We start from the raw sequence: 26629 nt of genomic DNA, 5'->3' as shown, positions 1-26629 counted from the left end.
TCTGCTGCCTTATCTCCTTATGCACAAGCTTTGCAAGAAGTAACCAGAAAACAGAACAAAACCACAAGCAAGGGATCTTTAGGTTTAAATGGAAGGGGGATTAAAAATAGTGTTTTGGGGCTTCCCTCGTGGCGCAGTGGTTGAGAGTCCGCCTGCCGATGCAGGGGACGCGGGTTCGTGCCCCGGTCCGGGAAGATCCCACGTGCCGCGGAGCAGCTGGGCCCGTGAGCCGTGGCCGCTGCGCCTGCGCGTCCGGAGCCTGTGCTCCGCAACAGGAGAGGCCACAACAGTGAGAGACCCGCGTACCACACACACACACACACAAAAAAAATAGTGTTTTGTTGAAAAATTCATAGCAGGGTTTTGTTTAGAAAAACTTGAAATAATGTAGTCTACTTTTAGAATATAACCGAGAAAGGTTACAAGTCGCGAAGAGCCTTTTGATGACTTGATCCAATCATTTTATGGTGTACTTCCAAAAAACAGCTTTGACATATAATTCACATAGCATGAAACTCATCCTTTTAAAGTGTACAGTTCAGTGGTTTTAGTATGTTAACAGAGTTGTGCAGCCATCACCACTAGCTAATTTTAGAACATTTTCATCACTCCCAAAAGAAACTCACTAGCAGTCCCTTCTCAATCTTTCCTCCCCCGTCTCCTGGCAGCCACTAACCTACTTTCTGTTTCTATGGCTTTGCCTGTTCTGCACATTTCATTTAAATGAAGTCCTATAATATGTGGCTGCATGCCACTCTGACAGGTGCAAGGGAGCATGAGATCAATGGCCACACCCTCAGTTCACGTCTGACACATTCATGCCCCGGGAAAGTTGACTGGTTTGGTGATGGTGGCAGAGGAGCTGGGTGGCTTGAAATAGGTGCACTTGCCAAGCGGTGGGAGCAGACAGTCCTTAGAGGGGGCTCCGGAGAGAGTGGGAGGCAGTGAGCGCAGTGAGCCCGCCGGCTCGGCTTTAGGGGGGGACCGAGGCGCGGCAGAGGCCAGAAGAGGGGCGTGGGGCCTCTCTTTTCCTTAAGATGAGAGCTTGCAGCGCCCCTGTTTGAAAATGGGAGCAGTCTGTTGGAGGGGAGAAGAGGGATGATTGACGGAGGAGCATAGTCCTGGAGGAGGCCGAGTAGCGTCGGACCTCTGGCTTTGGTTGGTCCTTAGCTGGAAGCAGCGGCTCCTCCCGTTGCCTCGGGGAAGGGAGGATCAGTCCCCCAGGTGCTATATTTGTTTGTGGGTGTGTGTGGACGACCTCTTTTGGGCATTTCTGTTTTTCAGAGAAGTAACACAGAATTATTAACAGAAAGTGAGGTGTGGGTGGCTGAGGTGCTGGAAGTTTGAGAGGAAAAGGTGTGAAGGGGGTGTTGTGAAGTGGGGGGACCAGTGGTCTGGGAGCATCAGACGAAAATCTGTGAGCGGGCGTTGGGGAGCAAACAGCCGCCACCGGAGCGGGCTTTGGGGGGACTTAGGGATGGGCGTGTCTCAGAGCAGGAAGACGGAGGGAGGGGGCGTCCAAGGCGAGGGTGAGGCTGTAGTCAGAGAGAGGCTTGGGAGGGTGGACTCTCGAGTCAGGCTGGGGAAGCACATGCGGAGAAGATGGATAGAAGTAACAGGACACGGGAGATGCCCAAGTGTGCAGCACAGCGGTGTTCATAAATGCAAACGTCCTTGGAAATGACCCACGTCGAGAAAGCACCTAAGCCTTACCCGCAGCCCTGTTCCACCCCAGCTGCTGACATTATGGATTCCATTCCCCTGTTTCTGAACTTACTATAAATAGGATCGTGGTGTAAGTACTCCTTAGTATTTTCTTACGAAACTAATCCGTATTGTTATGTGCAGTGGTTGTTTGTTCACTTCCACTGCTGTGTGGTACTCCACCATGTGAACGTTCCACAACGGATGCAGCCTTTCTACTGTTGATGGACATTTGAGCCGTTTCTCTTGCAAACCTGCTACCGGGAACATTCTTGTAAGTGCTTTAATGGCACACATATGTGTTTCTGGTGGCTGTGCATCTAGAGTGAGGTTTCTGGGTCCTGGGATGTGTGGACGTTTAGCTTTTGTGGATGTTGCCAGTTTTCACTCCCACAAGTGGTGTGTGAGTTCCTGTTGTTCCCTATCCTTGCTAACACTTGGAACAGTCTTGAATTTCAGCCATTTCCCTGGGCATGTCGTGGTGTCTCGGTGTGATTTTTACTTGCCTTCTTTCCCTGACGGCTGAGGAGGTTGAACACCATTTCCTATTTTATTGGCCTAAGATTAGTTTTGATGATACCTTAGTGGGGAGTAGATGACTGATTTTAATAGTGACCACTTCCTGGGACTGATCCTAATGCAGTTCCTAGTGGTGAGGAAGGGGGCAGTGGTCTCATGAGGGACACGCAGACATTAATCCTGCTGGTGGCTGTGTAGGTTAGCAGAGCTGTGTTCCTTATTAGGAACACACTGTGATCACAGGCTGGGAGGTGCACATCTTGAACTAGAGGAGAAGGGGAGGGAGAAAATGAAACAAACTGCTGGAAACTGCATCTCCCGTCTAATTACTGTTGTGAGTTCATTTTGATTGTGAAAGTTGAGTATTGATAGGGTTTTAAGCAAGGTGGTGATGTGACTTATTCCTTTAAACACATCCCTCCATCTGCCTGATGGAGATTGGACTCGAAGGGGCAAGGTGGGGTGGGGGGTGGCTTAAGAGGCTGTCACAATAGTTCAGCCAGAGATTATGGTCACTTTGGACATAAGACAGTGGCAGTGAGACTGATGAAAGTAGAGGAAATGAAATACTCACATCTGTAGGTTTTTGTTTTGGAAAGCTTAAAAACTTGGAAACGTACAAGAATAATGTAGCAAACACCTGTGTACTCCCCGCCAGAATCTGCTGCCTCAGCTGCCTGTCTTCCTTCATTCCTGTGGCTTTGTATCCATGTAAGTGATCTGTCTGGGGTTCTAGGCTCCGGGATCCAGTGGCGTGGTTCTAGATCTCCTCGGTGCCGCCCCGTCTGAGCTAGTCCATAACCCTGTGCGTCCTGGTCATCGCCAGCTGTACCGCCTCTGAAACCTTAGTTTAAGGTGCTTCTCCCCTGGGGTTTCTGCCTCCCTCCCGTGCTTCCAGCTCAGATGGGCTCCTGCCCCCACTGCACCGTCCTCAGCACTGCCTGTCCCTGTCCCTCACCCTTCTCCCTGCTCTGCTCCCTCCCCTCAGCTGGGTTCCAGGGTCTAATGCTGTGTTACTTCTGGCTCGCTCTTAACCTTCTTGCCTCTCTCAGCCCCTGGGTTCATACTCCTGGCAAAACCCCAAACCTAGTTGAGCCGAGCATCTGCCTACTCTCAGCCTACACTCGAGTCACCAGGCAGGGTGGGAACACACGTCTGCTGGAGCTACGCTGGTTATTATTCATTCACAAAAGTGTCCATCCCAGGAGGGCAGAGACTCGGCCTTGTTCATTGTGTCCCCAGTGCCTGTGCAGCACTGGCTTATAGTAGTCAGGACGTTTGCTGGATTTAGAAAACTACTGCCCTCAAATCTCACATGGGCATTGATGCTATGAGACAGACCTGCATTTCCCTAGTGAGGTTGCTCCTGACTTTCTGAGAAGACCTCCTTCCTATGTTCTCCCAGATTGCCTGCACCTCTCCCTTTGACTCTTAGCAGGTGCATCTCCTCTCATACCTCATAGAAAAAAGAGATAGTCGGACGCGCTCTCATCGTCCCAAGCTCAGGTTCACAGCCTGCCACGTGTGTGCTGTGCGCACCGCGACCTCCTCCCCAGATGCAGGTGTCCCTGCTCCTTCCTTCTGGCAGCGCCCCCTTCACGCCCCACCCCCGCTCGCGCGCTGCATCTCTGTCCCTGCCGGCTTGTCCTGTAACCCTGTTCTCGCTCCCGCACTATCCACTTCTGCCCCCGCTGCCACATCATGCCCGTGCACACGGACATGACTTCATATCCTCTGTCCTTTAAAAACCCCAGTGACTACGTTTCCCCTTCGAGTGCTCCCCTTCCCCATGTCTCGTCCCTGCTTCCTTGTGTCACAGTGATGGTATCCGACATCCAGTGCCTCTTTCCTTACCAACTGCCCCCTCGCAGCATCCTTAGCCGCCTCTGAGGAGTGTCAGACACTGCTAGCTTCTGATCTGTGAGTTTGAACAGTAGGTACTGACTTCCTGTTAATGGTAACTGATGATTTCGCTTTTTTGCTAACACCACCTTCCACCCACACATACTCCCCTCCTCCCCTAAAGAGAGGCTTTAAGAATTCTCTTGCGAGTCTTGGTTACATCAGTATTGTGCTGACTTTGTAAATATTGTTCATCGCAGAACTAAAGTGTACATTTTCGTTTTCATACAAGTTTTCATTTTGTCTAGAGCTAACGATTGCCTGATTTTTTCATGTGCTTAGTTCTCTGTCTTCAGTGCTGTTTTAAAAAACAGTCACTTCAGCAAATCTGTCAGATACCTAGCGGTGACTTTACCCAAACCCAGCAGATAATCCCGAGCCCTTCTTTCCTTTCCCCAGATGACCTCTCCTGGCCGCAGTCTCCTTCGGGCTGGACTGTGCTCTCCAGGCCTGTTGACCGCATGGCTCCAATCTTGGGACCCTCTTCACCATTGTTGAGATGTCAGGTCCCCATCTTCCTTCCTCTTGGTTTATTCTCATTTTGCCACATTGCATGTTCCAGTGGCTTCCTGATAAAGGGATTTCGTTGTTTTTGCTCTTTGCATGTTTGGAAACATCTCTACTCCTCCCTCAAACTTGTTTGAAAATTTGGCTAGGTTTAGAATTTTAGGTTGAAAATTTTTTCTTCTCCGAATTTGAGGGAAGATGGTCTTCCATTCACCATTCTCCTGCCTCCTGTGGGATGCCATCTGATTCCTCTTGTGTGTGACCTGTTTGTTTTCTCTGGAGAATTTTGGAATCTCCCTTTTATCCGTGGTGTTTTACATTTCAGAGAGATGGGCCTTGGGCCGGGTCTGTTCATTCATCGTGCTGGGCCCGCCTTGTGCCCTGTCAGCCTGGGAATGTACTTGCTGCTGTTTAAGGGAACGCTTGTCTTACTCCTTTGATTATTTTTCCCTTCCTTCTTTCTGTCACCTTTCTGGAACTTGGTAACTGGGTGATGGGCCACCTAAACCTATCCTCTCATTATCTTTTCTTTCCTGTTGTCCACTTCTTTGTCTTTTTGTTTTACCCTTTGGGAGAGGTCTTGAGTTTTTAAATTATTACTATCACCCTTTGAATTTCCAGGAGCACTTCCTTGTTCTTCCTTTCTCGTGGCATGCTGCTGTCTTCTAAGGACCCCGCTGGATGTGCTGGCGCCCTGCACTGTGGGATGCAGATGCCGTGCCCAGCGCCTGCCCCGTAGGTGGTGGTGAGGCTCCCTGGGTTAGTCCAGGCGAGTGCGTTCCCCAAGGAGCGCCCGGCACCTCAGCAAGCGCTAGGCCCGCATTCTGACGTCACCGCTCTCCTTAGGGATTAGCGCCCAGCCCTTGTAGTTGTCGTTTCTTTGATCTTTGTTGGCACACTGTCCCTCTTCCCGCCACGTGCCTTCTTTGTTGTGACATTTTTCTCTCACAGGTCTTTCGACCCTGAGCTCTTGGTTCTTGTTTAAGTGGAGCCACTGTGGAACAGAGAGGCAGGTCTGTGAGCAGGTGGGCTTTTCAGCTAGAGGCCTTTCCTGTGGTTGGTCATTTCTTTAAGGACCTCGGGTGATTGAATCTTGAGGCCTTTCAGGCTTTGGTGTTTTGGAGAGAGGAACCCTTGTGGAAACGATCCACTCCTGGCAGCCAGCGTTTGGGAAAGCAGAAGTGGGAGTAGCTGTGTGCTCCTGCCTGACGCGACGGGGCCCGGCTTGGGGACCCAGCAGTTCAGCAGAGCAGACAGACTTCCTGCCATCTCGGATGCAGATGCCCAGCATCTGGCAGGGAGCCTGCCCCAGGCCGTGGATGCACACTTAGACTCCCCCACCATCGTCCACAGCGCTTAGGGAAGCCCGCTCACGCTGGCGGCCTGGCAGAGGACGCCTTTCCCGTCTCCTTCTGATACCTTGGGGTGGGGGGCCCCTGTGCCCTGCCCCCACGCTTGACTGCAAGTCTCAGATGCTCCTCAGGGGCTGCTGGGCCTTCGCCATGGTTTTCGCATCCTCCAGGCGGCCACCCTGCAGCAAGGGGCATCATCGCCGCTCTTTGTGCCATCGCGAGGGCACTGCACTCTCGCCACGCGAGGAGCCGCGGGGCACTGGGGCAGAACAAGTGGCAGAGTTGAGTCACTGCGCGGTCCCTGGTGCTTTTGAAATGTGGCATCGGGAATACCCATCAGAGTAAATTCATGCTGGTGATTTCAATGTTATTGGTTGTGCAACTTTAGTATTTAGTTTGTCTGTTTATTTTGATTTTAGAGCTCTTCTAAATTCTACAGAGGGTATTTCTAATTTTAGGTTCGTACTTACTTATGTAGCCTAATGAAAATAATTTCTCACCACTGGCAGTCATGCAGTTTTTCTTAAAAGATTCACTCCATTTTAATGAAGTTTGAAAATCACTGACAGGGACTTCCTGGTGACACCGTAGTTAAGAATCCTCCTGCTAATGCAGGGGACACGGGTTCAAGCCCTGGTCCGGGAAGATCCCACATGCCGCAGAGCAACTAAGCCCGTGCGCCACAACTACTGAGCCTGCGCTCTAGAGCCTGCAAGCCACAACTACTGAGGCCCACGTGCCTGGAGCCCATGCTCCGCAACAAGAGAAGCCACCACAATGAGAAGCCCACGCACGGCAACGGCGTAGCCCCTGCCCACCGCAACTGGAGAAAGCCCACGCGCGGCAACGAAGACCTAACGCAGCCATGAATGAATGAATGAATGAAAATCACTGACAGAGCTAGAATACCGTTAATTATATTATATTGTGCACCCCCTGGGTATAAATAACATAAATTTTTAGTTCCTTTTAGTCCAATACAGAATATTTTAGTTTCATTTAAGCAAATTAGGTTATTTCAGGTAATTTAATTTAAAAAGTGACACTTCTAACAAGAAGCCTAATCCTTTCCCCAAGGCTTACTGAAGATTTAAGAAAAAGAAATCCCAGGCGGTAGAATTCAGTGTGCTCTTAAATGTCAGTAAACCATACCAATGCAGTAAGAACTTATTTTGCAGGAAGGATATCGTATATTAACAAATAAATGTATGTGCAGACCTGTACGAATTGCAGTAGATTATGACCACTTTTCGGAAGCATTCTTCAAGTAGTTTCAACTTTGCGGTCCATCTCTCATTGGTAGGTAGGTCGTTTATAACAGCTGTTTAGTGCTGTTTGTGTGTAAACACTTAACGACCTCAATGACGCTGGGGCCCTGGCACCCCAGAGAGGTCACTCTCGGCTGCTGGCAGGACATGCCCTTTGAGCCGGGGCGCCGGCAGCGAGGACGGGTCTATAGTGATCCATCCCTTCCTCGGAGCAGCCAGAGGGGAGATTTTCTGCGGCAGCAGAAAACACGCGTCCAGTTGTAGTCAGAGAACAAGCTCACAGCAGCCCCTTGGGAGACCAGACCCGTACCTTTTTGTCTGATTCTTAGTGCTCAGCAAATCTGAACTATGGAGAAAGTGGTTTTCCCGTAAAGCCCAGCCTGGGATATTCTTCCTGATTCAGTAGTCTGTGTCGTAAATACAGATCCGTTTCCTCTACCGGAAGTATTAACCTTCGGACACCTGAGACTTTTCCAGGCTTGACTTCGTTTTTGTACCTTGTGGCCTTTACCCCTTGTGAGCTGATGTCCAAATCTTGGTGTTGATGGTGTAGAAATCTCGGTGTCTGACCAGCAGTGTCTCACTAGGTAACAATGTCATCGTTATCAATGGCAGTGACTTTACCCAGACAGTAAGCTAGAACTTGTACTGTCTGTAACGTTATTTTGTACAGAAGCCAGCCAGTCACCGTGTTAACATAATGTAAGAGTCAGGTTTATTTTTAAAGGTAATCCGGGCATGCGTTATAAAGTTAGGCAGCTGTCTTCTAGAGCCAACTTTTATCTGTTCTTGTTTTTTCTCAAAATTAATTTCCTAAATTTCTACCCTGTATCTTATATCAAGACAACCCAGTCTAGATCAATGCTGGTGTGCCAGGGACCAGGCATTGGATCAGTGACCCATAAACCCACATGGGCTCTGGGCGCCAGAACCAAGAAGTGGCTGCTTGGTAATTATAAGTTTCCCATGAAAATTTTGCTTTATCCTTGGAGGAAATTTTATATGTGTGTACCTTTCTTTTGATCCTTTTTATTGAGTTTTTTAAATATTTATTACAACCCCTTTCAGAATCATAAACTGGTAAATTGCTTCTGTTGTTTGACAGCTGATGTCATCTCAACTGTGGAATTTAGTCACTCTGGAGATCTTCTTGCAACGGGAGACAAGGGCGGCAGAGTGGTTATTTTTCAGCGGGAACAAGAGGTCAGTAATCTACAGTCCACAAACCAAGTGAAATCATTCAACGCTTCTCATATCACTTATAAGGAAGGAAGCATAATTATTTTCTCAGTGTCTAATTTTATTTGATTCCATTATATCACATTCACCATGTAGCATCTTCTTTCAGAAATTATCTCAGGGCGAACAAGAAGACCTGTGTTTCCACTCACGGACATACAGCCCCCAAGTCCCAGTTAAGCCCCCAGTGCCCTCATCTGTAGGGCGGGCGGAGAGTCCTTTCCCCACCCCAGGTTGTCACAGGTGGTGGTGCGGGCCAGGTGAAGGGTGTAGGCTGGTGGCTTCTGGATCTGTCTGCTCTCGTCCCCAGGGTCTGCTGGCCGGTGCGGGCACTCTGAGTGCCTTGTAGCACTGGCCGCACCCTCGAGGGCCGGGGCCGCACAACGCAGGCCTTGGAGGAGCCGCAGAGGAGCCTCGCTCACGAACACTGGCTATTAGGTCCTTCCTGTCTGGGGGAAAGGGGGAGAGGAGCGCTACTTCGTCAGTTACACGTAAGAGGAGATGGGTGCTATTGCCAGGCCTTGCCAGCCCCTGTCGTCTCTCGTTTCTGGCGAGCAGACCTCGCCAAGTGCCCGGTAAGGCAGGATGAGGCTCTGCCGTGCGGGTGCCCCAGGCGGGAGCCTCAGCGCAGCCAGGCCCGGGGGTTCCGTGAGGTGCCCTCCTTGCCTTTTCCCCACAGAGTGCCCTTCCTGCCTGCTTCCTAGCTGGTCAGCGTGCAGTTGCTTTTCATCTCCAAATTCTGCCCTCTAACTTCTTGTGGTAAAACAACTCTGGTGTCAAGGCGGGTGGGCCCTTGCTCCCTTCCTTGTGGCGGGGAGTGCCAGCCCTGCACTGCAGAGGGGCACTTGGTGGCGTCTTTACGGGGCAAGCCCTGGGCCCCCAACATCTCCTCGTTAAAATATGCCTGTTGCAGCTCCAATGTTGATTAAAAATTTTTTAGTTGTATTTTTTCTGGTTCGGGATGGTGACAATTCTTTTGTGAATATCGTATATATTATCATGAATCTTTCTAAATCTTCACAGACAATTTGATAAGTTTATAATTAGATTATAAGTATAATCTTGGATGTGGATCATCACACAATGCTACTTAAAAAGAACTATATACTTTACCCTTTTCAACAGAAGTAAAAGTCGGTGGCGACGTTCGAATAAGACTTTCAGCAAAAGGATTACTTAACAGATTACTTAGCCATGGCTATCTTAAATTTACGAGCTCACTTTTAGGTCCATAAAGTCTGCCAGTTGAATGCTGTCCTTATAGAAAATGAAGTTTTTTCTTGTTTTGGGGGGGGTCATTGTTTAAACCTAAAAATATGCTAGCTTCAAATACAAAAGATTATGATAAAACTCAAGCATCTTGCTATAAAATGTGTTAAATATTGTAGTTTTGAGACGCTATCATGTTGTGTTCAGTGAAGATGTATTAAGTCAATGTTGCTACAGATTTGTACAGTAGGAGATCCCTAAAGTTGTTTAAATCTGATAAGCCCGACCAACTGTAACTTCATAAATCCTGGGCAACTTTTTTCCCCGTCTTTTTCTTCATATTTTGGTTACTATAAAAAGAGGCTTTGTACTGGGATGACCGCTGGGGTGTGGCGCTGCCGCGGGTAAGCTGCAGCGGCTCTCGGTTAGGAACCGCAGTGGCTTTCAGGGGGTCAGAGCGTGTGCTTTAGAATCAGTGAAGCGCAGTGGGTTCCTGGAGGATAGAGCAGTCCCCTGCTCGGTTGAGGAAGGTGCGGGACATTCAGTCAAGAGGGAGCCATCGGAAACGAGGTGGCAACGTGGTTTTCGAGCTTTTTTTTCCATGTTGGTGGTGGAGCCCTCTGTCCAAGGGACCCTAGTGTGTCAATCTGGGGCGAGCAGAGTTTGTAGACGTGGCTCCACGGCTCCCACCCCCTGCAGAATGCCTTCCCTCCGCATGGTCCACCCAGTAACATCAGAACTGTAACTAGGAATCAGCATGTCCCAAAACCAAGCGAGGCCCACCTTCTCCCTCTCCTCGTCGGCCCCGTGCCCCCAGCAGCCGGACCAGCAGGCTCAGCCGTGTCAGCTCCACTCTCCCGCCCAGAGTCCAGTCACCATGCCCTGCGAGCCTTCCTCAGAGCCCCTTCCTCTCTTCTGGCCTGTTCCCGCCTCTCCCTGGACAGGCCCTCGTGCTCCGACGCGAGGTCTCGGGGTGGAGGACAAGGTCGGGGTGTTAGCAGGGGCCTTGGGTTTCAGGAGTTGAAGGCAGAGATCAGGGCAGTTGGTGGCAGCGTTAGAGGCAGGGCGCTGTTCCCGGAGAGAGCGGCCCGGGAAGGACAGGCAGCGCCGTGCCGGGCGCTTTCCCTGCGGGAGTCATGGCTGAAGCGCGGGGCTGGCCGACTGCACAGATTTCCCTCTTAAACATTTCGGTCTCGGTTCGTGCATGTGAGAGTGAGAAGTATCCGTTGGTGTGTGAGGCTTTTTCACAGAGAGCGTGAGGGCCACGGAGAAGGAGAGCAGGGTGAGTAGCATAAGCCTCTCATCCAGCGCACCCGCGGGACACGTGCTAGGGATTTCCTCGCTCCTGCTGAGGGATGCTTGAGCGCAAGGGGTGGGCAGCACTTCCTTACCAGGGCAGCACGGTGGACAGATGTAGGTAGTGTGGGGGGGTCTTCTCGTCATGTGTGATCGTGATTCAGAAACCTGAAGGGCTGTCTGTCTCGACACGAAGGTTCCTTGTTCGGCTCAGTTTCCTTGACACACACACTAATGTGTTAAAAATGTAAGATTTTAGATACTGGTTATAGAACAAGAATTAAAATACTGGTCTCCTTGAGTTTTAATTATGAAATATTTACTATTTCTTAGAAAATGTCATTTTGGACATGCAGAAGATTTCAGGGATTAATATAAATATACTTATGAACCCACCACTCAGGCTTTTCTTCCTTTAGAAAAGGAAGCCCTGGGCGTGTAGATGAAGCATGCACTGTGCCCCTCCCCCATTCTATCTTTCCATGTTACTTCCACATCGTATTTTATTATCCCTCTACCTCCTCCGAGTTGGCCATAGCTTGTTCTTTTGTTTTTACTGCAATGTGTAGGATTGTTTTGTGTGTGTTAAAATTTTGCGTAAAGCGGCATCGTAACTACGGGTGTGTTCGCGCAGCTTGCTCCTCTTACGCGTGCTGCAGGATTTGCCCTTTTGGCTCCTTTGCCGTAACTGCTCATTCGTGACTGCCGCTTGGCAGTCCCCTTCCCTGGCGGCGCGGCTGTGTGCTGGCTGGCTGTCCCAGGTGACGGGGAAGTGTGCTTCCCCGTGGCTCGGCTCCGGAGGGCTTGGGCCGGCCCAGCCGACTCTCCACGGCGCCAGATTGCAACCGCTGCCGCCTCTGTGGGCCCTTCGGCCTCTCTCGGAGCTGCCCTGGTAGCGCAGAGGCGGCCAGAGCCAGCGTACTCGCGGGGAAGCTCGACTGCAGACCCTGCCCTAGAGCAGGTGCCCGGACGTGGAAGAGGAAGCTGGGGAGTCGGCTCTCTTACTTGTTTCTTCCAAGTAAAGTATATATAAAAAAGAGCGTCATCTCTTTGACATTTTTTTGACCCAGGATTTTTATTAACTTTTTAAAATGTGTGTGGTCATTTGATATTCAAATTGGGAGAACTGAAGGTTTCTCTGTACTGTGCTTTGTTCATTAAAATGGCTTCATGTTTCCTTGCAGAATAAAAGCCGCCCTCATTCCAGGGGGGAATATAACGTTTACAGTACCTTTCAAAGTCACGAACCAGAGTTTGACTATTTGAAGAGTCTAGAAATTGAAGAAAAAATTAATAAAATTAGGTGGTTACCGCAACAGAGTGCTGCTCATTTTCTGCTCTCCACAAATGGTAAGAGCTTTTCCTTATGTGGCCGTTTGAGTTAAGGCTGTGCTCTCAATTTTCTGTGTGTAGATTCTTTTTGATGTTAACCCTTCTAGGGGTTATCTCTGCCTTAAACTTTGGGGGAGGGTAAAGTATTAGGTAGGCAGGATGAAAACTCAACGTACGCGAGCACACGCACACTCGCAGTATTACGTTTCTCAACTCTGCAGACGTTTCTACATCTTTACTTACTGCAGGAAAGAAAATGTTCATATACAACTGGAAGTACTAATGTTCAAATACTCCTAGCTTATAAACCAGCATAGAACCACAGAGTTTTCTTGTATGATACTCAAATATAGTGGTGCATGATATATGGTTTTTCTTTTAATATGGAGAATGAGGTTTTTATTTTCAGATAAAACTATTAAATTATGGAAAATAAGTGAACGGGATAAAAGAGCGGAAGGCTATAACTTAAAAGATGAAGATGGACGACTTCGAGATCCATTTAGAATCACGGCGCTGCGGGTATACGTCACATTTTCTTTCAACTCTAGCCAATGCTTGTCATGATTAATCAGTGATGATGCTTAAGTCAGCTGTTCAGAGAATACTGTTAAATAGAAATACTGTGGGATCTGTCTTCTTGATCTTGAAAGTTATTTGTAATCATTTTTAGGTATACTTGTTAAAATGGGAGTCCTCATATTCTCACAAAAACAAAAAAGTCACATCTTCAGAAAATATACTACTGCTGAAGAAAAGACTCTGGTTTAAGTCCATAACAAATCTTTCTAAATACATCCACTGCCTTTCACTCTGAAGGCTCAGAGTAGCACATTGGTGGGGCTGGAGCAGATAGAACTCAGCACACTTCCCTGGCGGAAGCAGCGTGGGTTGCGGACTGAGAGATGACCTGTGGGCCAGCAGGATGGCCTTCATTGGATGTCCTCTGAGTTATAGCTAAGGCAGATTCTGAGCAGAGTTCTTTGCCCGTCAATCCATGAGCAGCATTACTTCTTCTTTTTCTTCTTTTTTTAAAATAAATCCTTCACTCCCTCTTTGGTGCCCCTAGGTACAGTATGACATGACTGTGTTTTATCAATTCTAATACCTCGATTTTTTTCACACATTTTAACATCTTTGAAATTGAGTACAACTTAAAACCTAGTGTCCTGGGGTGGTGCCTTTAATTAAATGGAGTATGAGAAGGAGGTTAAACAAGCTTGAATCCTGCCCAGATGCGCCCTGGTAAGACCCCAGGGTGTTGCCGATGGGCCGGGCCGCAGTGGAGACCAGCGGTGACTCAGAGGCGCTCCCCGAACCGACCGCCTGGTTCATTAGAAAGCTGTTGGCCAGTTGCTTGGTTTTTCAGAGGTTTAAAACCTTCGTGGAAGTGTGGTCTATCAGGTGAAGACCTAGTGAGTGGACACACTGAGTGAGTAGCTGAGGAGCTACAGAGGAGGGCACGGAATTGCAGGAAGCTCCCCATCCCATGCCCCGCAGGGCCCCGGCCACAGGGTGCGTGTGGTGGGTTTCGATCTCTCCCCGTGCTCGGTTGGCCGCGTGCACGCAGGTGCTGGGGCAGCAGGCGCGCAGCACGGAGTCGCAGCCCCGCGTGCAGGGGTGCTCCCGGCCGTTAGGAGCACAGTGGGTGTAACAGGTAAGCACTGCCGAGGAGAGGGGTGGGGTGGGACCTTGTAGGTCAGTGGCAACGCCCTGTTTCCAGGGAGTTGAGGCCAAGAAAGCTATGTAATTTGCTCAGATCTAAACCCTAATTTGAACCAAGATGTTCTCATCCAAATGGTTTCTCTGTGCCATGCTGCTGCTTTCCCACCCGTGAATTAGTGACGGTTTGTAGGTAAATCACTGTTGGTGACAGTAACACTAGTTTTACAGTTGCCACCATGTAAAAACTGCTCCTTGGAGACTGTAAGTGCGCTGGAAGGATGAGGCCTGGGGTGCCCTGCGGGTGTACCCGAACCCCGTCTCAGCCCCTCTCCCCTGCACCCGGCCCGGCACGCTCCCCCTCTCCAGGGAGCCCCCTGCCTCCCAGCCAGGCCTGCTCCTCCACCGCGATGCTCACGTCCATCCCGGCTGTGGGAAGTCTGTAAGACTGAGGCCCAGTCTTCACTCTGGTCAAGGCTGCTGTTCTACAATTAGCCTGACCGAGCTGGTCTCGTCGGGGGCCGTGGCGAAGCATGTGACAGGTGTGAGGTCATCACAGTCGCAGGGTGGGGTGCGGCGGGGGAGAGATCGCAGGCCAGGTCACTCTGTATGTGGATTTACCTTTGTTGAGTTCGTGGACTCCTTTGAACTTTAAGAGGAAAACAAACTTTTGAAAGGGGAACAGAAATTTTGGTCTCTTAAATTATTTTGGTGCCAGAAAGGGGCTCTTTCTGTTATTCATGGTATAGTTGTCTCGCGTTTTGATGAATTAGAGACTTGTTAGAGGGCATGACAGGTCTGTCCTGTCCCTCGTGGAACCAGCAGCTTCTGCACCAGAGGAGGGAAGCGTGTGCTCAGCACTTGGCTGGTTTAAAAATGAGGGGAGTATTTTTATACGTGTTTCCCCAAGTTCATTTTTACAGCATTTTGGCTGGGGAGGACTCAATCAAGAGATTCTCTCCTACCCTTTGTAGGTACACTCCTTGGGTTTTTAATTTAAAAAACAGCACACTGTAGTTTTTTGTTTTGATTTTAAAGCTTCTCTTTTCCTTCCCACTAGATGTCAGTGACGTTGGGCCTTTTTCCTTGTTTTCTCACGCGTGACACTATCACTCACAACTGTGCCTTTGGCTTTGGCCGCTCCTGTGCCGGCTCCCCCCTCTCGCCGTCCGCCCGGCCGACCTCTCCCCGCTTCCCTTCTGTGCAGACGCCCCTCCCCGGGAGCCTTCCTGGGCCACAGCGCTCACCACCGTCGGGGTTTCTGTGCCTTTTTAAAAAACCTTTTATTGAAGTATAACGTGCGTACCCAACATGCCTCTGCCGTCTAAGCGAGCAGCTCTGCTGCCGTCTGCAGGCTGAACGTACCGCGTCGCGGGCACCAGGTCAGGAGAGGGCCTCTCCTGTGCTCCCCCCGCCCAGTCCCTGCACCCCACCCGCCCAGCCCTGTTGCAGGGCGCGGGGCGGGAGAGGTGGATGAGGAGATGCACCCGCTCTCATTATGGAGGCCGCGGCTGCGAGGCCAGAGGAAGAAGGGGGGCTCGACTCAGGCCCTACATCAGGCATCAGTGTCGGGGGCCATCTGCTTACCGAGCAGCCAGGAGCTATTGCTTTTTGGGGTATTGTCAGTACATACTGTCACTGAACTGTGCATACAGATTTGTTCCTTTTTGTTACCTACTGTAAGTGTTCTGATTTTATGCTGCTGGGATCTTTGTTTTGAATTCCTATTTCCTTCCATTTTTAGGTCCCAATATTGAAGCCCATGGACCTTATGGTAGAAGCAAGTCCACGACGAATTTTTGCAAATGCTCACACATATCATATAAATTCCATTTCAGTAAATAGTGATCATGAAACATATCTTTCTGCAGATGACCTGAGAATTAATCTATGGCATTTAGAAATCACAGATAGAAGTTTTAGTATCCTTCATCAGATGGATATCGCAACATTTTTATAGGACTGTTCTAGGGTAGGTCATTCTCATCTTCATTATACCCCTTTGTCTCAGAGTCTGTCCTTTGTCATTTTTTTCTCCTGTCAGAAGCTCACATTTTCTCTCAGTGATTTGTGAGGACTCTAATTCATGAAGATTCATTTACGCAGTCGTATCTTTCATGGTTTTAAAGATTTTGTCCCACCGTCATGCTTCAAATGCCCTTCATTGCAGCTGAGATCATACAGCACAGAAACGGGCATGTGCTTTCTGCTGTCTGTTAGCACTTTTATATATATAATGTTTTTATGGGTTTATTTATTTATTTATTTATTTTTGGCCGCGTTGGGTCTCCGTTGCTGCACAGGGGCTTTCTCTAGTTGCGGCAAGCGGGGGCTACTCTTCGTTGCAGTGCAGTGCCTTCTCTTGTTGTGGAGCATGGGCTCAAGGCACGCGGGCTTCGGTAGTTGTGGCTCGTGGGCTCTGGAGCACAGACTCAGTAGTCATGGCGCACGGGCTTAGTTGCACCGCGGCGTGTGGGATCTTCCTGGACCAGGGCTCAAACCCGTGGGAAGTCCCCTGCGTTGGCAGGCAGATTCTAACCACTGCGCCACCAGGACCGTCCCTATGTGTTAGCACTTTAAAAACACCTTGGATCCACTCACAGGGGCCAGTTGGTGCCCTCGTGGCTCCTCCCCTCCCACTTCACTTTCAGCCCAGCTTTGCTCTGTGGCGAGCTCTCGCATGAGCTGGGGTGCTGCTCTCTCATCTCTGGGCGTGGCTCCTTCCCCAGCTGGGCAGTGTCCTCACAGGCCTTTGCTGACCGGTCCTCCAGCGCCTGTTGGCCGCTCTTCTCTGGCACTCGGCCCCGAGAGCCTCCTACGCTTCCCTGGACTCCAGGCAGTCAGCGGGCTCAGCCTGGTCCCCACTCAGCACGGTGGCCTGGAGACAGCCACGACGGCGTGCTGGGCACTGTAGGGCTCCAGTCCCTCCAGGGTCCCTGCCCGTGGTGTCTGATGTCTGGACACTTGAGCTGTAGTGTCACCAAGTTTTCTAGCTTCCTTAGTTGTGATCTGTTCCCGCTGTCCTATCTTGGCCCACACTTCCTTGTTTTTCCAGTTGAGTGATTTCTATATTTGGCAACCTACCATGTGACGTTGTTCTGACTACTTAGCGCAAGCTCTCGGTGTCATACTCAGCAAAGCAGAATCTTTTGGAACCTGGCCATACTCGTGTGTCGGTGTCATTTGTGTGGATGTCAGTTGGGACTTTTGTGCAGACGGGCACTTGCTCGCTTCCTCATCTTTTAACGTGTGTTTTGTTGCTCTAAAAGTCTCTTCCTAGATGCTAGCAGTAGTGGCAAGCTGAAGGCAGCCGTCGTGCCTGCGTGGCTGTAGCCCTGTCGGGCACGTTACTAGAGTCTGATTAGGGTATTAACGTAGATCCTCTTACTGCTGTGCTCGTCCGGCATACAGTACGTGTAATCGCCTCCCGCACACCTAATCTCTTAAACCTCATCACGTGGGTCATCTCATGCCTGCGAGCGCCCCGCCTTAACTGTGCTCTTCAGACATCGTGGACATCAAGCCTGCCAACATGGAAGAGCTGACAGAGGTGATCACGGCGGCCGAGTTCCACCCGCACCAGTGTAACGTGCTCGTCTACAGCAGCAGCAAGGGGACCATCAGACTGTGTGACATGCGCTCCTCCGCCCTGTGTGACCAACACTCCAAGTGTAAGTGCCGGGCGTGTATATAAACATCCCATCTAGACCCCGTGTTGTCTGGGCGCTGAGCCACCTCCAAAGACCTAGAGGTGCTTTTTGTTACGCATGTGCGTGCGCGAGCATAGGCCCGGCCTTGGTCCTCGCAGCGCTGCTGGCAGGGTGCTGAGCGAGAGGCCCTTCTTTTGTGGTGCCGCGGTGGGGCCCGGAGGTCACTCCTGCCAGCACTTCCATGTGGCGTCCGACGCCCTGGGTGGGCCCAGTGAGAGCCCCTTGTCACCTCCACCTCTGTGCACTAGGACCTCTGCTGAGGCTGGAGACGCAGTCCACCTGTGACCTTTCTCGGCTCTCGGAATGGGCTCTGTTCCCAGAGTGCTTCGCTGAACTTGAAGCCAGTTCCCTCAGGTGGAAGTCTAGGCTTTAATCCACTGAGTCTTGAAGTCCTTCTAGGTGAGGAGAGCTTTGGTTTTGTTTTTCTTTTTAGCCATAACCAACAGGCCCTACTTTGTAGAAAACCAGAAGTCTGTGTGTCACAAGACATACAGAGTATGTCCTGGGAAGTTTGCCAACACGTTCCCAAGTACTGAGCAGTAACGCCATCCCAGCCCAGAGCGCCATGGGTTTTCGTGTTCTGGACACTTGGTCCTGCAGCTAAGTCAGTGTATCAGTCAGTCTGTCCAGAGTGTCTCCCGTCATAAAGTGGGGCAGCTCCAGTAGAGCCTGATGGGAAGTGTCCTTGATGACTGGTTCTTAGGAGCCTTTTTGCCTTCTGTCTTTTTGAGGCTAAATTGTAGGGGGAGGGGCGGTTTCTTTTCAGTTTTAGTTTTGGGTTTGTGGGGGTTTTTTTTTTTTTTGGCCACACTGCGTGGTATGTGGGATCTTCCCCAGTCCGGGATCGAAGCCGTGCCCCTTGCAGTGGCAGAGTCTTAACCACTGGACTGCCAGGGAAGTCCACTATAGTGTTTTTTTTGGAGGGGGGGTGGTTAATAAATTTATTTAATTATTTATTTAATAATTAAATAAATAATGTGTTGGGTCTTCATTGCTACTTGCGGGCCTTCTTTAGCTGCGGTGAGCAGGGGCCACTCTCCGTTGCGTGTGCGGGCCTCTCATGGCGGTGGCTTCTGTTGCGGAGCACGGGCTCTAGTCCCACAAGCTTCAGTCGTTGCAGCACGTGGGCTCTGGAGCACAGGCTCAGCAGTTGTGGCGCACAGGCCTAGTTGCTCGGCAGCATGTGGGATCTTCCTGGACCAGGGCTCGAACCCGTGTCCCCTTCATTGGCAGGCGGATTCTCAACCACTGCGCCACCAGGAAACCCCCTATAGTGTGTTTTAAAAGAACTTTGTACTTCAGTAGAATTCCTGCAATGAAAAATGAGTCTTTTCTAACGTTTGACGTATGTTTTCAAGACAACACTCGTGAATAACAATTTTAGATTCCAAGAGTAGGTTTACCTGTCAGCAAAGTTACTTATTTGAGTAAATGCTCCGAATTGCCACCAGCTTGCTTATAATCAACGTCAAATGCAGACTCAACAACCATAGGTTCCTACATTAAAAAAAGAAAATCATAAGCCGCTGCAAATGAAAGGAAGTACAGAAATCCTCACCCAAAGTTCACCAAGCCACAGGTCCAACAGTGCACTGAGGGCTCTGGGGTCTGGCGCACGGTCAGGGGGTGAGTGAGGGGGCACTCGAGTTACTGCTGAGAAAGAAAAAGTGTCAGGGAAAGAAAGGTCTGCCAGGGAAGCCTGTAGAATCTTTCTGAAAGTAGTAGTTTGGTTTTGTTAGCGTAAGTCTTGACTATTCAATAGTGAAGGAGAAAACCCCTTTCTTGACAGGCTTTGGCAGATGGGACTGTTCCAGTGTTAAAATCTGACGCAGGCGTTCACGGCCAAGGGCCGGGCCCTGCAGTGCACTCGCAGGCTCATCGGCCCCAGGGCGCGCGGGGCACCGTGTCGGCGTCTCCTGTAGCGCCCTTTGTGTCTTTCTGTGCCAGGGACAGGGTGGGACGTGGTTTGCTAGGGACTGGCATTCCAAGGATCTGCAGGGAAGCGTCAGGTTAATGCAGAGACCTCACCAGGACGCACTCAGAGTGCCCGAGCGGCATTCTGGGTTGCAAGCCGGGGCCTGGGTGATCCTGGGGCCTGTGCTTCAGGAAGCCGGGAGGCCACAGCGGTGTCAGGGGAGGGCCCGAGTCTCGCTTGGACTTTTAAATGATTTGTTCTCTGGTTTTTAAACAGAAGCTGAAAACATTGTATTTTCCAGTTTTTGAGGAGCCGGAAGACCCCAGCAGTAGGTCCTTCTTCTCCGAAATAATCTCTTCTGTGTCCGATGTGAAATTCAGCCACAGCGGTCGGTACATGATGACCCGGGACTACCTGTCGGTGAAGGTGTGGGACCTCAACATGGAGAGCCGGCCTGTCGAGACCCACCAGGTGAGGCCGCGGCATGGGCCCTGCCACGCCTTGCACGCGACCGTCCTCTGACCTTCCTGTACTTTCATTAAGGTCCACGAGTACCTTCGAAGCAAGCTGTGTTCCCTGTACGAAAACGACTGCATCTTTGACAAGTTTGAGTGCTGCTGGAACGGCTCCGACAGGTGAGACCTGCGTCATGACCAGGCCCGAAGCACGCTGATGTCCTCAGAGGCGGGCCGGGCTGCCAGGAGGAGTCCCGATGGGCTTGGTTTTTCCAGGCCATCTGTGAGGTGGCCGTAGCAAGGTGGAAACATGGGACGTCTGAGCACACTTCTCACCTTGCTTATGGTCCCACCTGTACTTAAACAGCAAGCGTAGTACAAGGTTCATATTGGCTGTTTTTAAAACACTTAGTGGATGATAATTTCTTGTTTTTTGTTATTTCCAAGATGAGTGAAAGGAAGGCGGTGGCGAGGTTAGTTACTGTGGCGTGTGTGGGATGGCCACGTTCCAGTTTGCCTTTGGGGACAAGTGGAGGACGAGACCCCAGGGTCGCTGCTGTGCTTGGACAGAGTGGGGGTGGCTGCTGTGACTCCGTGGTCTACCTCGTGATGAGGCGGTTTGAGGCCTCCGCCCCCTTTTTGTGCACGTCTCAGAGGCGACAGCAGTACTAGTGCTGCCAAGAGGTCTGGGTTTCATATTCTACGAAATGTCACAGCTCACGCGATGGAAGGAGATGCTCTTGCGTCGTCTGTGACGGATTCTGTGCCGTGCGCTGCTTGTCAAGGGCGTCAGTGAGCAGAGGACCTCTCGCCACTTTTGGTGAGGGACTGACGGACATTCTGAGAAACGCTTTGGCACAGACGCCTAGAAACATCAGATGTCACTCCATGAATCTCTTCGTGGGTATAGTTGAGCTCACAACCAGTAAGGCCAGGAGTGAAGAGGGAGCAGGAACTAGAAGGGAGCCCTCGCTGGCCTCAGGGCACCAGCTGGAACCAGGAACCTGCAGCCCAGGAGGGTACAAGAGCTGTGGCCCTGGACCCACACAGGGTTGGCAGTTGAAACTGGGACCCTCAGGGTTAGGGAAAAGGCATCCATCTACGTTCACATGCGTCCCAAGGGAAATGTATCCGTCTGAGACCTTGGATTGGAGTGGATGAAGTCCCCTGACCTTTGTGACCATAAGCCTCCCTCCCCACCAAGGACGTGTGTTTGTATTTGTACTGACCTGGAGAAGCTCACTGAGGGTAAGTCCCAGCAGACAGGCAGCCCCGGGCATCCGTACTGTTCACAGGCTGACCTGCCACCTGTTAGTGTCTCCTGCTGCAGACACGGGGCCCCTGGGTCAGAGGAGAGGAGTTCACTCCTCACAGCATAGCAGAGCAGCATGAGCTTGGTCAGAGTGCCTTGGGGGGTGACACGGGGGCCCAGGCAGAGGCCGCTCACGTAGCGGGGCTGGCCTCACACCAGCACACACTCGGCTTTGGCGGGGGGGGTGGGTCCACCGCTTTTGCAGAGAGTGGTAAACAAGGCTGCGGCCCTGAGATGTGGCCCAGGTAGAGAGCACTGAAGAAACGCATTCTTGGCAAACCCACTGAAAACACACAGGGGTGCCCGGCAACCATGGCAGATTTGTCTTTCCCAGTGCTTCGGGGCTCAGGATTTCCCCAGATTAAAATCAGTTAAACAGGGGCTCACAGGTGAAAACCACCGAGCACATGAAGGAAAGGCAGTGTGGGCAAAGCCAGCAGAAACAACCGCAAAACTGACCTCTGAGAAATCAGGTACTGAACTCATACACCACAGAGTATAAAATGAGCATATGCAGAAATACTCACAGGTTAAAGGACAGAACCAGAGCCTGAACATGGAACCACAGGACGATTAAAAACCACGCAGGACATTTGGAAAAGAGCCATGCAGGACTTCCAGAAATGAAAACGGTAGTACTTGAAAAATCACTTTGTGAATTTAGCAGACCCCGTGAAGCTGAAAAGATCTTGAATTAGTGAACTGACGATGAGAAATATTTTAAGAAGAAAGATCAGGAGAGATTATCCAAGATGCGGCTCAGAGAGCCGAAGAGACAGAAAAAACATGGAAGGTTGGAAAACATGGAGGGTCAGATAAGGTCCAACGTAACCTAAGCGGAGAGAATCCTCCAATTGGATCCTCCTCCAAATTGGAGGCTCGTGGAGAAGTAGCAGTTAAAGTGTTAATGGCCAGGAATTTCCTATAACTGATGCAAGACTGAATACACAGATTCAAGAAGCACAGAAATCCACATCCAGATCATAATGAAGTTACAGGGCACCAAAAACAAAGAAAAGATCTTAAAAGCAGCCAGGGGAGAAAAGACCCGTTGCCTTCGGAGAAAAGACCCATTGCCTTCGGAGAAAAGACCCATTGCCTTCGGAGAAAAGACCCATTGCCTTCGGAGAAGGGCGTTCAGGCCGCGAGCAGACTTCTCAGCCCGGCAGTGGAAGCGGAAGGTGCTCTGATGCAGCGTCGTGATCCCTCCTGACTCGCTTCCTAAACTTGTGTCCAGAGAGAAATGGTCATGCAGGAATGTGCCTTAAACAAGGCCCCAAACCCAGACAAAGAAATCCAACTACATTGAGACTTTAAACGTCTTTATATCATAATAAAACAATGGAGTGGTTGAGAATCCGCCTGCCGATGCAGGGGACACGGGTTCGCGCCCCGGTCCGGGAAGATCCCACGTGCCGCGGAGCGGCTGGGCCCGTGAGCCGTGACCGCTGAGCCTGTGCGTCCGGAGCCTGTGCTCCGCAACGGGAGAGGCCACAGCAGTGAGAGGCCCGCGTACCGCAAAAAAAAAAAAAAGCACATAAAAATAACAAAGAGATAAATATCCCGAATATGTGAAGAATTGTAAGTCAGTGAGAAAGTCCTAACAACTCTTGAATGGGTATTAACAGAAATAGTAATCAGCAGATCAAAGCAACAGGGACGTCCCTTCACGTCCATCAGAGCGACGGAAATGTTGGGGTGGGGGTGGAGGTGGAGGCCAGTGGGCATGACCACTGCCACTGCCCTTCTTCTGAGGCCCTCTGGCAGTGGCCGGGTGGGCTGGGAACCTCTCGAATATACAGACAAGGAAACAAGTTCCAAGGCGTGCCCTGGAGGCAGCTAAGCCATGCCGGGGTTCCTCCCTGGGCAGGCGGACGAGGAATCGTCGTCCTCTGTTCGTGGCGTGGACCAGCTGCAGTGAAAGCCAGGGTTATAGCTGCACAGACTTGTACACGATCACACAGGTGACTCATCTGGTGTCTAGAGCATGCAAGACGTTTTTGTTTTTAAGGCCATGTAACTGTTCAAAGGACAGCCGTGTACAGGAATGTTCCCTGCACGTTCTTTATGCATTCACGGTAGAGCCGAGATATTGCAAAATACGTTTAAACGACCCATCCCCAGCACATCCAGAAGCTTTCTGGTGGCGCCTACCTGTTCCTTCACTCCTGCCAACATGCCCTGCCTTCCTGCCTGGAAGCCTGTGCAGAGTTGGGGGCGGGGGCAGAGCCAGGTTTTTGCCACCATCCCAGTCACTCCGCCTCGGACAGCGCTGCCCAGAAGTTAAGTTTCGCCCCACTTTGTCGTGCTCTAGGTTTGTAGCAAACACGGACCTCACCGTTAACTTGCAGGTCCACTTACTCCTGTGCTTGGCAGTGTTCCCACCTAGGCAGCACCTGGCCAGGTGCTGGGGAAGGCTCTCATTCCCGCGTGTGGAGCAGCGGCCCAGGGGGACGTCTTCGCCCATGCAGGTGCTGTCAGGACTGCTGAATAATAGTAATAATCGTAATAAACGGCATGAAGGTCGGTCTGCTTTTATTTCTGTCCTGCACCAGCACCTCTAATCAGCATTGATAATAAAATACTCCTTCCCGAAAAAATTCTTTAATTGGTCTCTGTTCTGAATAATCGCTGCGGTTAAGTTTTATATTTATTTATTTATTTATTTATGGCTGTGTTGGACTGCGGCGGCTTCTGGCAGAGCACGGGCTCTAGGCATGCAGGCTTCAGTAGTTGTGGCGCACGGGCTCTGAGGCGCAGGCTTGCGGGCTCTAGGCATGCAAGCTTCAGTAGTTGTGGCGCACGGGCTCTGAGGCGCAGGCTTGCGGGCTCTAGAGCGTGGGCTTCAGTAGTTGTGGCGCACGGGCTTAGTTGCTCCGCAGCATGTGGGATCTTCCTGGACCGGGGCTCAAACCCGTGTCCCCTGCATTGGCAGGTGGACTCCCAACCACTGCGCCACCAGGGAAGTCCCTGCGGTTAAGTTTTAATAACAAATGTGAGCTTCAGATCAGCACGTTTGTTGCTTATACTTTTGTGAACATCGTGTTCTGTGTGGAAATTAATGTGGGCAAGTGCCAGTTGCTGGTGACCCTCCTGGGCCCCACTGCATGGCCCTGCTGCGTCCACCACCACATGGGCCCCTCCGTCCCTGGGGTGTGTGGATTCCAGGCTTCAACAGCACAGGTGAAATAAGCCAGGAGAGCTTATCTTTTTTTGTGGTGTGAGGTTTTAGATGAGGTTAATCAGACGCTGAAGGATTTGCACAGTCGGGATCAGCCCTGCACTGTGTGAATGAGGCAGCACACATCTCGTGGGGCCTCAAGATCCACCCCCTGATGATGCAGGGACGGCCCGGGAGCCCAAGGTGCCAAGGAGGAGGCCGCAGGATAGTCTGGTCTTACCCCGCCCGACGAGCCCGCTGAGGCAGGGGCTGGACGCACGCGGAAGCATTTGCCGGCAACCAGCCACTCTCCTCTTAGCTGTGTAGAGAGACCAGAAGTTTTCACCAGTGTGATAGAAGCGCGACACGGTGCTGTGTGCTTCAGTGGAGACGCGGCAAGGCCTCAGAACCAGCCCGGAAGGGAAAGGACCACGGGCGCTGCTGCAGCATCTGGAGTGTCGGGAAAGAAGGCCCCGGCTGTCTTGCACGCTGACCCCGTGTCTGAGGCCCCTCCTAACTATTTATATACCTGTTACTTCACGAGAGAAACGCTTTCAGGATTAAAATGAACTTTAAAACCTTGTCTGGTCAGTCGTGAGCGAAGATGGTAACAGATCTCACGGATGTCTTTTGAGCACGTGTGGAGCCCTAGTGAATCAGGGACAAAGTGCAGAAGGTTAGTCAGACCATGACCCGAGCCTGGGACAGGGACTGTGTTGGGGTTTTTACCTTGTTTGAAAACACATTGATGTAATTAAGTGTAAATCCATTATTTTTTTTTCCGTTGTATTTATTTTTACTGATAGGATTATGTATACGAAGTTCAGGAAGAAATTCTCACTGTATCTCTCTCCTGACCATTATGATTTTTCATTTCTTATTTGTAAAAATGACCCTGCTGTGTAGAATTGGGGGTAGGAGAGGTAAGCAGCTCTATCCACGCATCCAGGGCCGGGCTGGGCTGGGGGTTGGAGGTGGTCACTGAGAAGTCTTCCTCTCCTTGTTTTGAGCAGTGCAATCATGACTGGGTCCTACAACAACTTCTTCAGAATGTTCGATAGGACTACATGGAGGGATGTTACGCTGGAAGCGTCCAGGGAGAACAGCAAGCCTCGCGCCAGCTTGAAGCCTCGCAGAGTGTGTGCAGGTGGGAAGAGAAAGAAGGACGAGGTGAGCGTGGACAGCCTAGACTTCAGCAAGAAAATTCTGCACACAGCCTGGCACCCAGCAGAGAACATCATTGCCGTGGCTGCCACCAATAACCTGTACATATTCCAGGACAAGGCCAACTAAGGAGGCAGCGGGACCCCTGCATCTCGTGCAGAATCGTGCCTGGTCGTTCGGTGCCAGAGGACAGGCAACATCCCCTCGGTGAAGAGCAGGGACGCCCTCCTGCCTCTGCACGGGCTGGCCGCGCGGCTGCCCACGGGCTTCGGCTTCCGCAAGGTGAGCCCTGGGTGTCACTGCTCAGGTGAGAAGCCCGCTCAAAGCAGAGAGACGGACAGGACTCAGAAGAGGCCATTGCCAGAATAAACGTATTTATTGAGGTCTGAGCCTTCCTTCCAATTTATAGACCAAAAATTAACATCCAAGAGGAAAGTTGTCCGATTCAGTGTCTCCTCCTGTCCAGCTCTCCTCCGCTGTCATCCTGGGGCCTCCACGTGCGCGGCTGCTGCCCGCCTTCCCGCGGCCTCTCTCAGCCCAGGCGGGGCCTCGGCTGGCGCGGAGATTCGGCCGAGCGGGCTCAGGCCACTTTACTCCCATCGCACCTCTGGTGTAACCGTCTAATAAAAGCAACACACTCTAAAAAGTGTTTTTAAGTCCAAAATAAGTATCGTCTTTTTATTTGATTTAATTGAATATAAGGAAATTATGCAGAATTCAGCTTTAAAAATCTTTTGTCCTTCGTTAACAGAATGGTGGAACGTGTGCAGTACTTCAAACTCTGAACGTGTGTATCCACAAACTTCCATAACTTTTTTGTTTCTGTAGACATGGTACATCTGACACACCAGGTAAGGTCTGGAAAAAGCCTTAACTGCAGCTGCTTCTGAGAAAGAAAATCCCAAGGAGTAGTAACAGAATCG

General features: G+C 50.8%; 1 protein-coding gene across 19 annotated transcripts in view; it reads left to right on the top strand.

Moving 5' to 3' along the window:
* PPP2R2D (protein phosphatase 2 regulatory subunit Bdelta) overlaps positions 1-26373 on the top strand; it is a 43944-nt gene extending 17571 nt beyond the window's left edge. For 3 of the 19 annotated variants that reach the window (XM_067024097.1, XM_067024118.1, XM_067024107.1), the window contains 9 exons: positions 8096-8201; positions 8358-8455; positions 12181-12346; positions 12738-12850; positions 15735-15912; positions 17497-17661; positions 19917-20086; positions 20159-20250; positions 25556-26373. In XM_067024097.1, the coding sequence (XP_066880198.1) occupies positions 8114-8201; positions 8358-8455; positions 12181-12346; positions 12738-12850; positions 15735-15912; positions 17497-17661; positions 19917-20086; positions 20159-20250; positions 25556-25835 (1350 nt within the window). In that variant the 5' untranslated portion in view covers positions 8096-8113 and the 3' untranslated portion in view covers positions 25836-26373. Of the gene's footprint in view, positions 1-7094; positions 7284-8095; positions 8202-8357; positions 8456-12180; positions 12347-12737; positions 12851-15734; positions 15913-17496; positions 17662-19916; positions 20087-20158; positions 20251-23733; positions 23854-25555 lie in introns of those variants that run through there. The other 16 variants (XM_059054978.2, XM_067024153.1, XM_067024128.1 and 13 more) reach the window with 11 other exon arrangements.
* Positions 26374-26629: the final 256 nt, after the last annotated feature.

The sequence above is a fragment of the Kogia breviceps genome, chromosome 2, assembly GCF_026419965.1.
Source record: "Kogia breviceps isolate mKogBre1 chromosome 2, mKogBre1 haplotype 1, whole genome shotgun sequence".
Classification (NCBI taxonomy): domain Eukaryota; kingdom Metazoa; phylum Chordata; class Mammalia; order Artiodactyla; family Physeteridae; genus Kogia; species Kogia breviceps.
The sequence above is the reverse complement of the archived record's forward strand: the minus strand, read 5'-3'. Positions and strand labels throughout refer to the sequence as shown.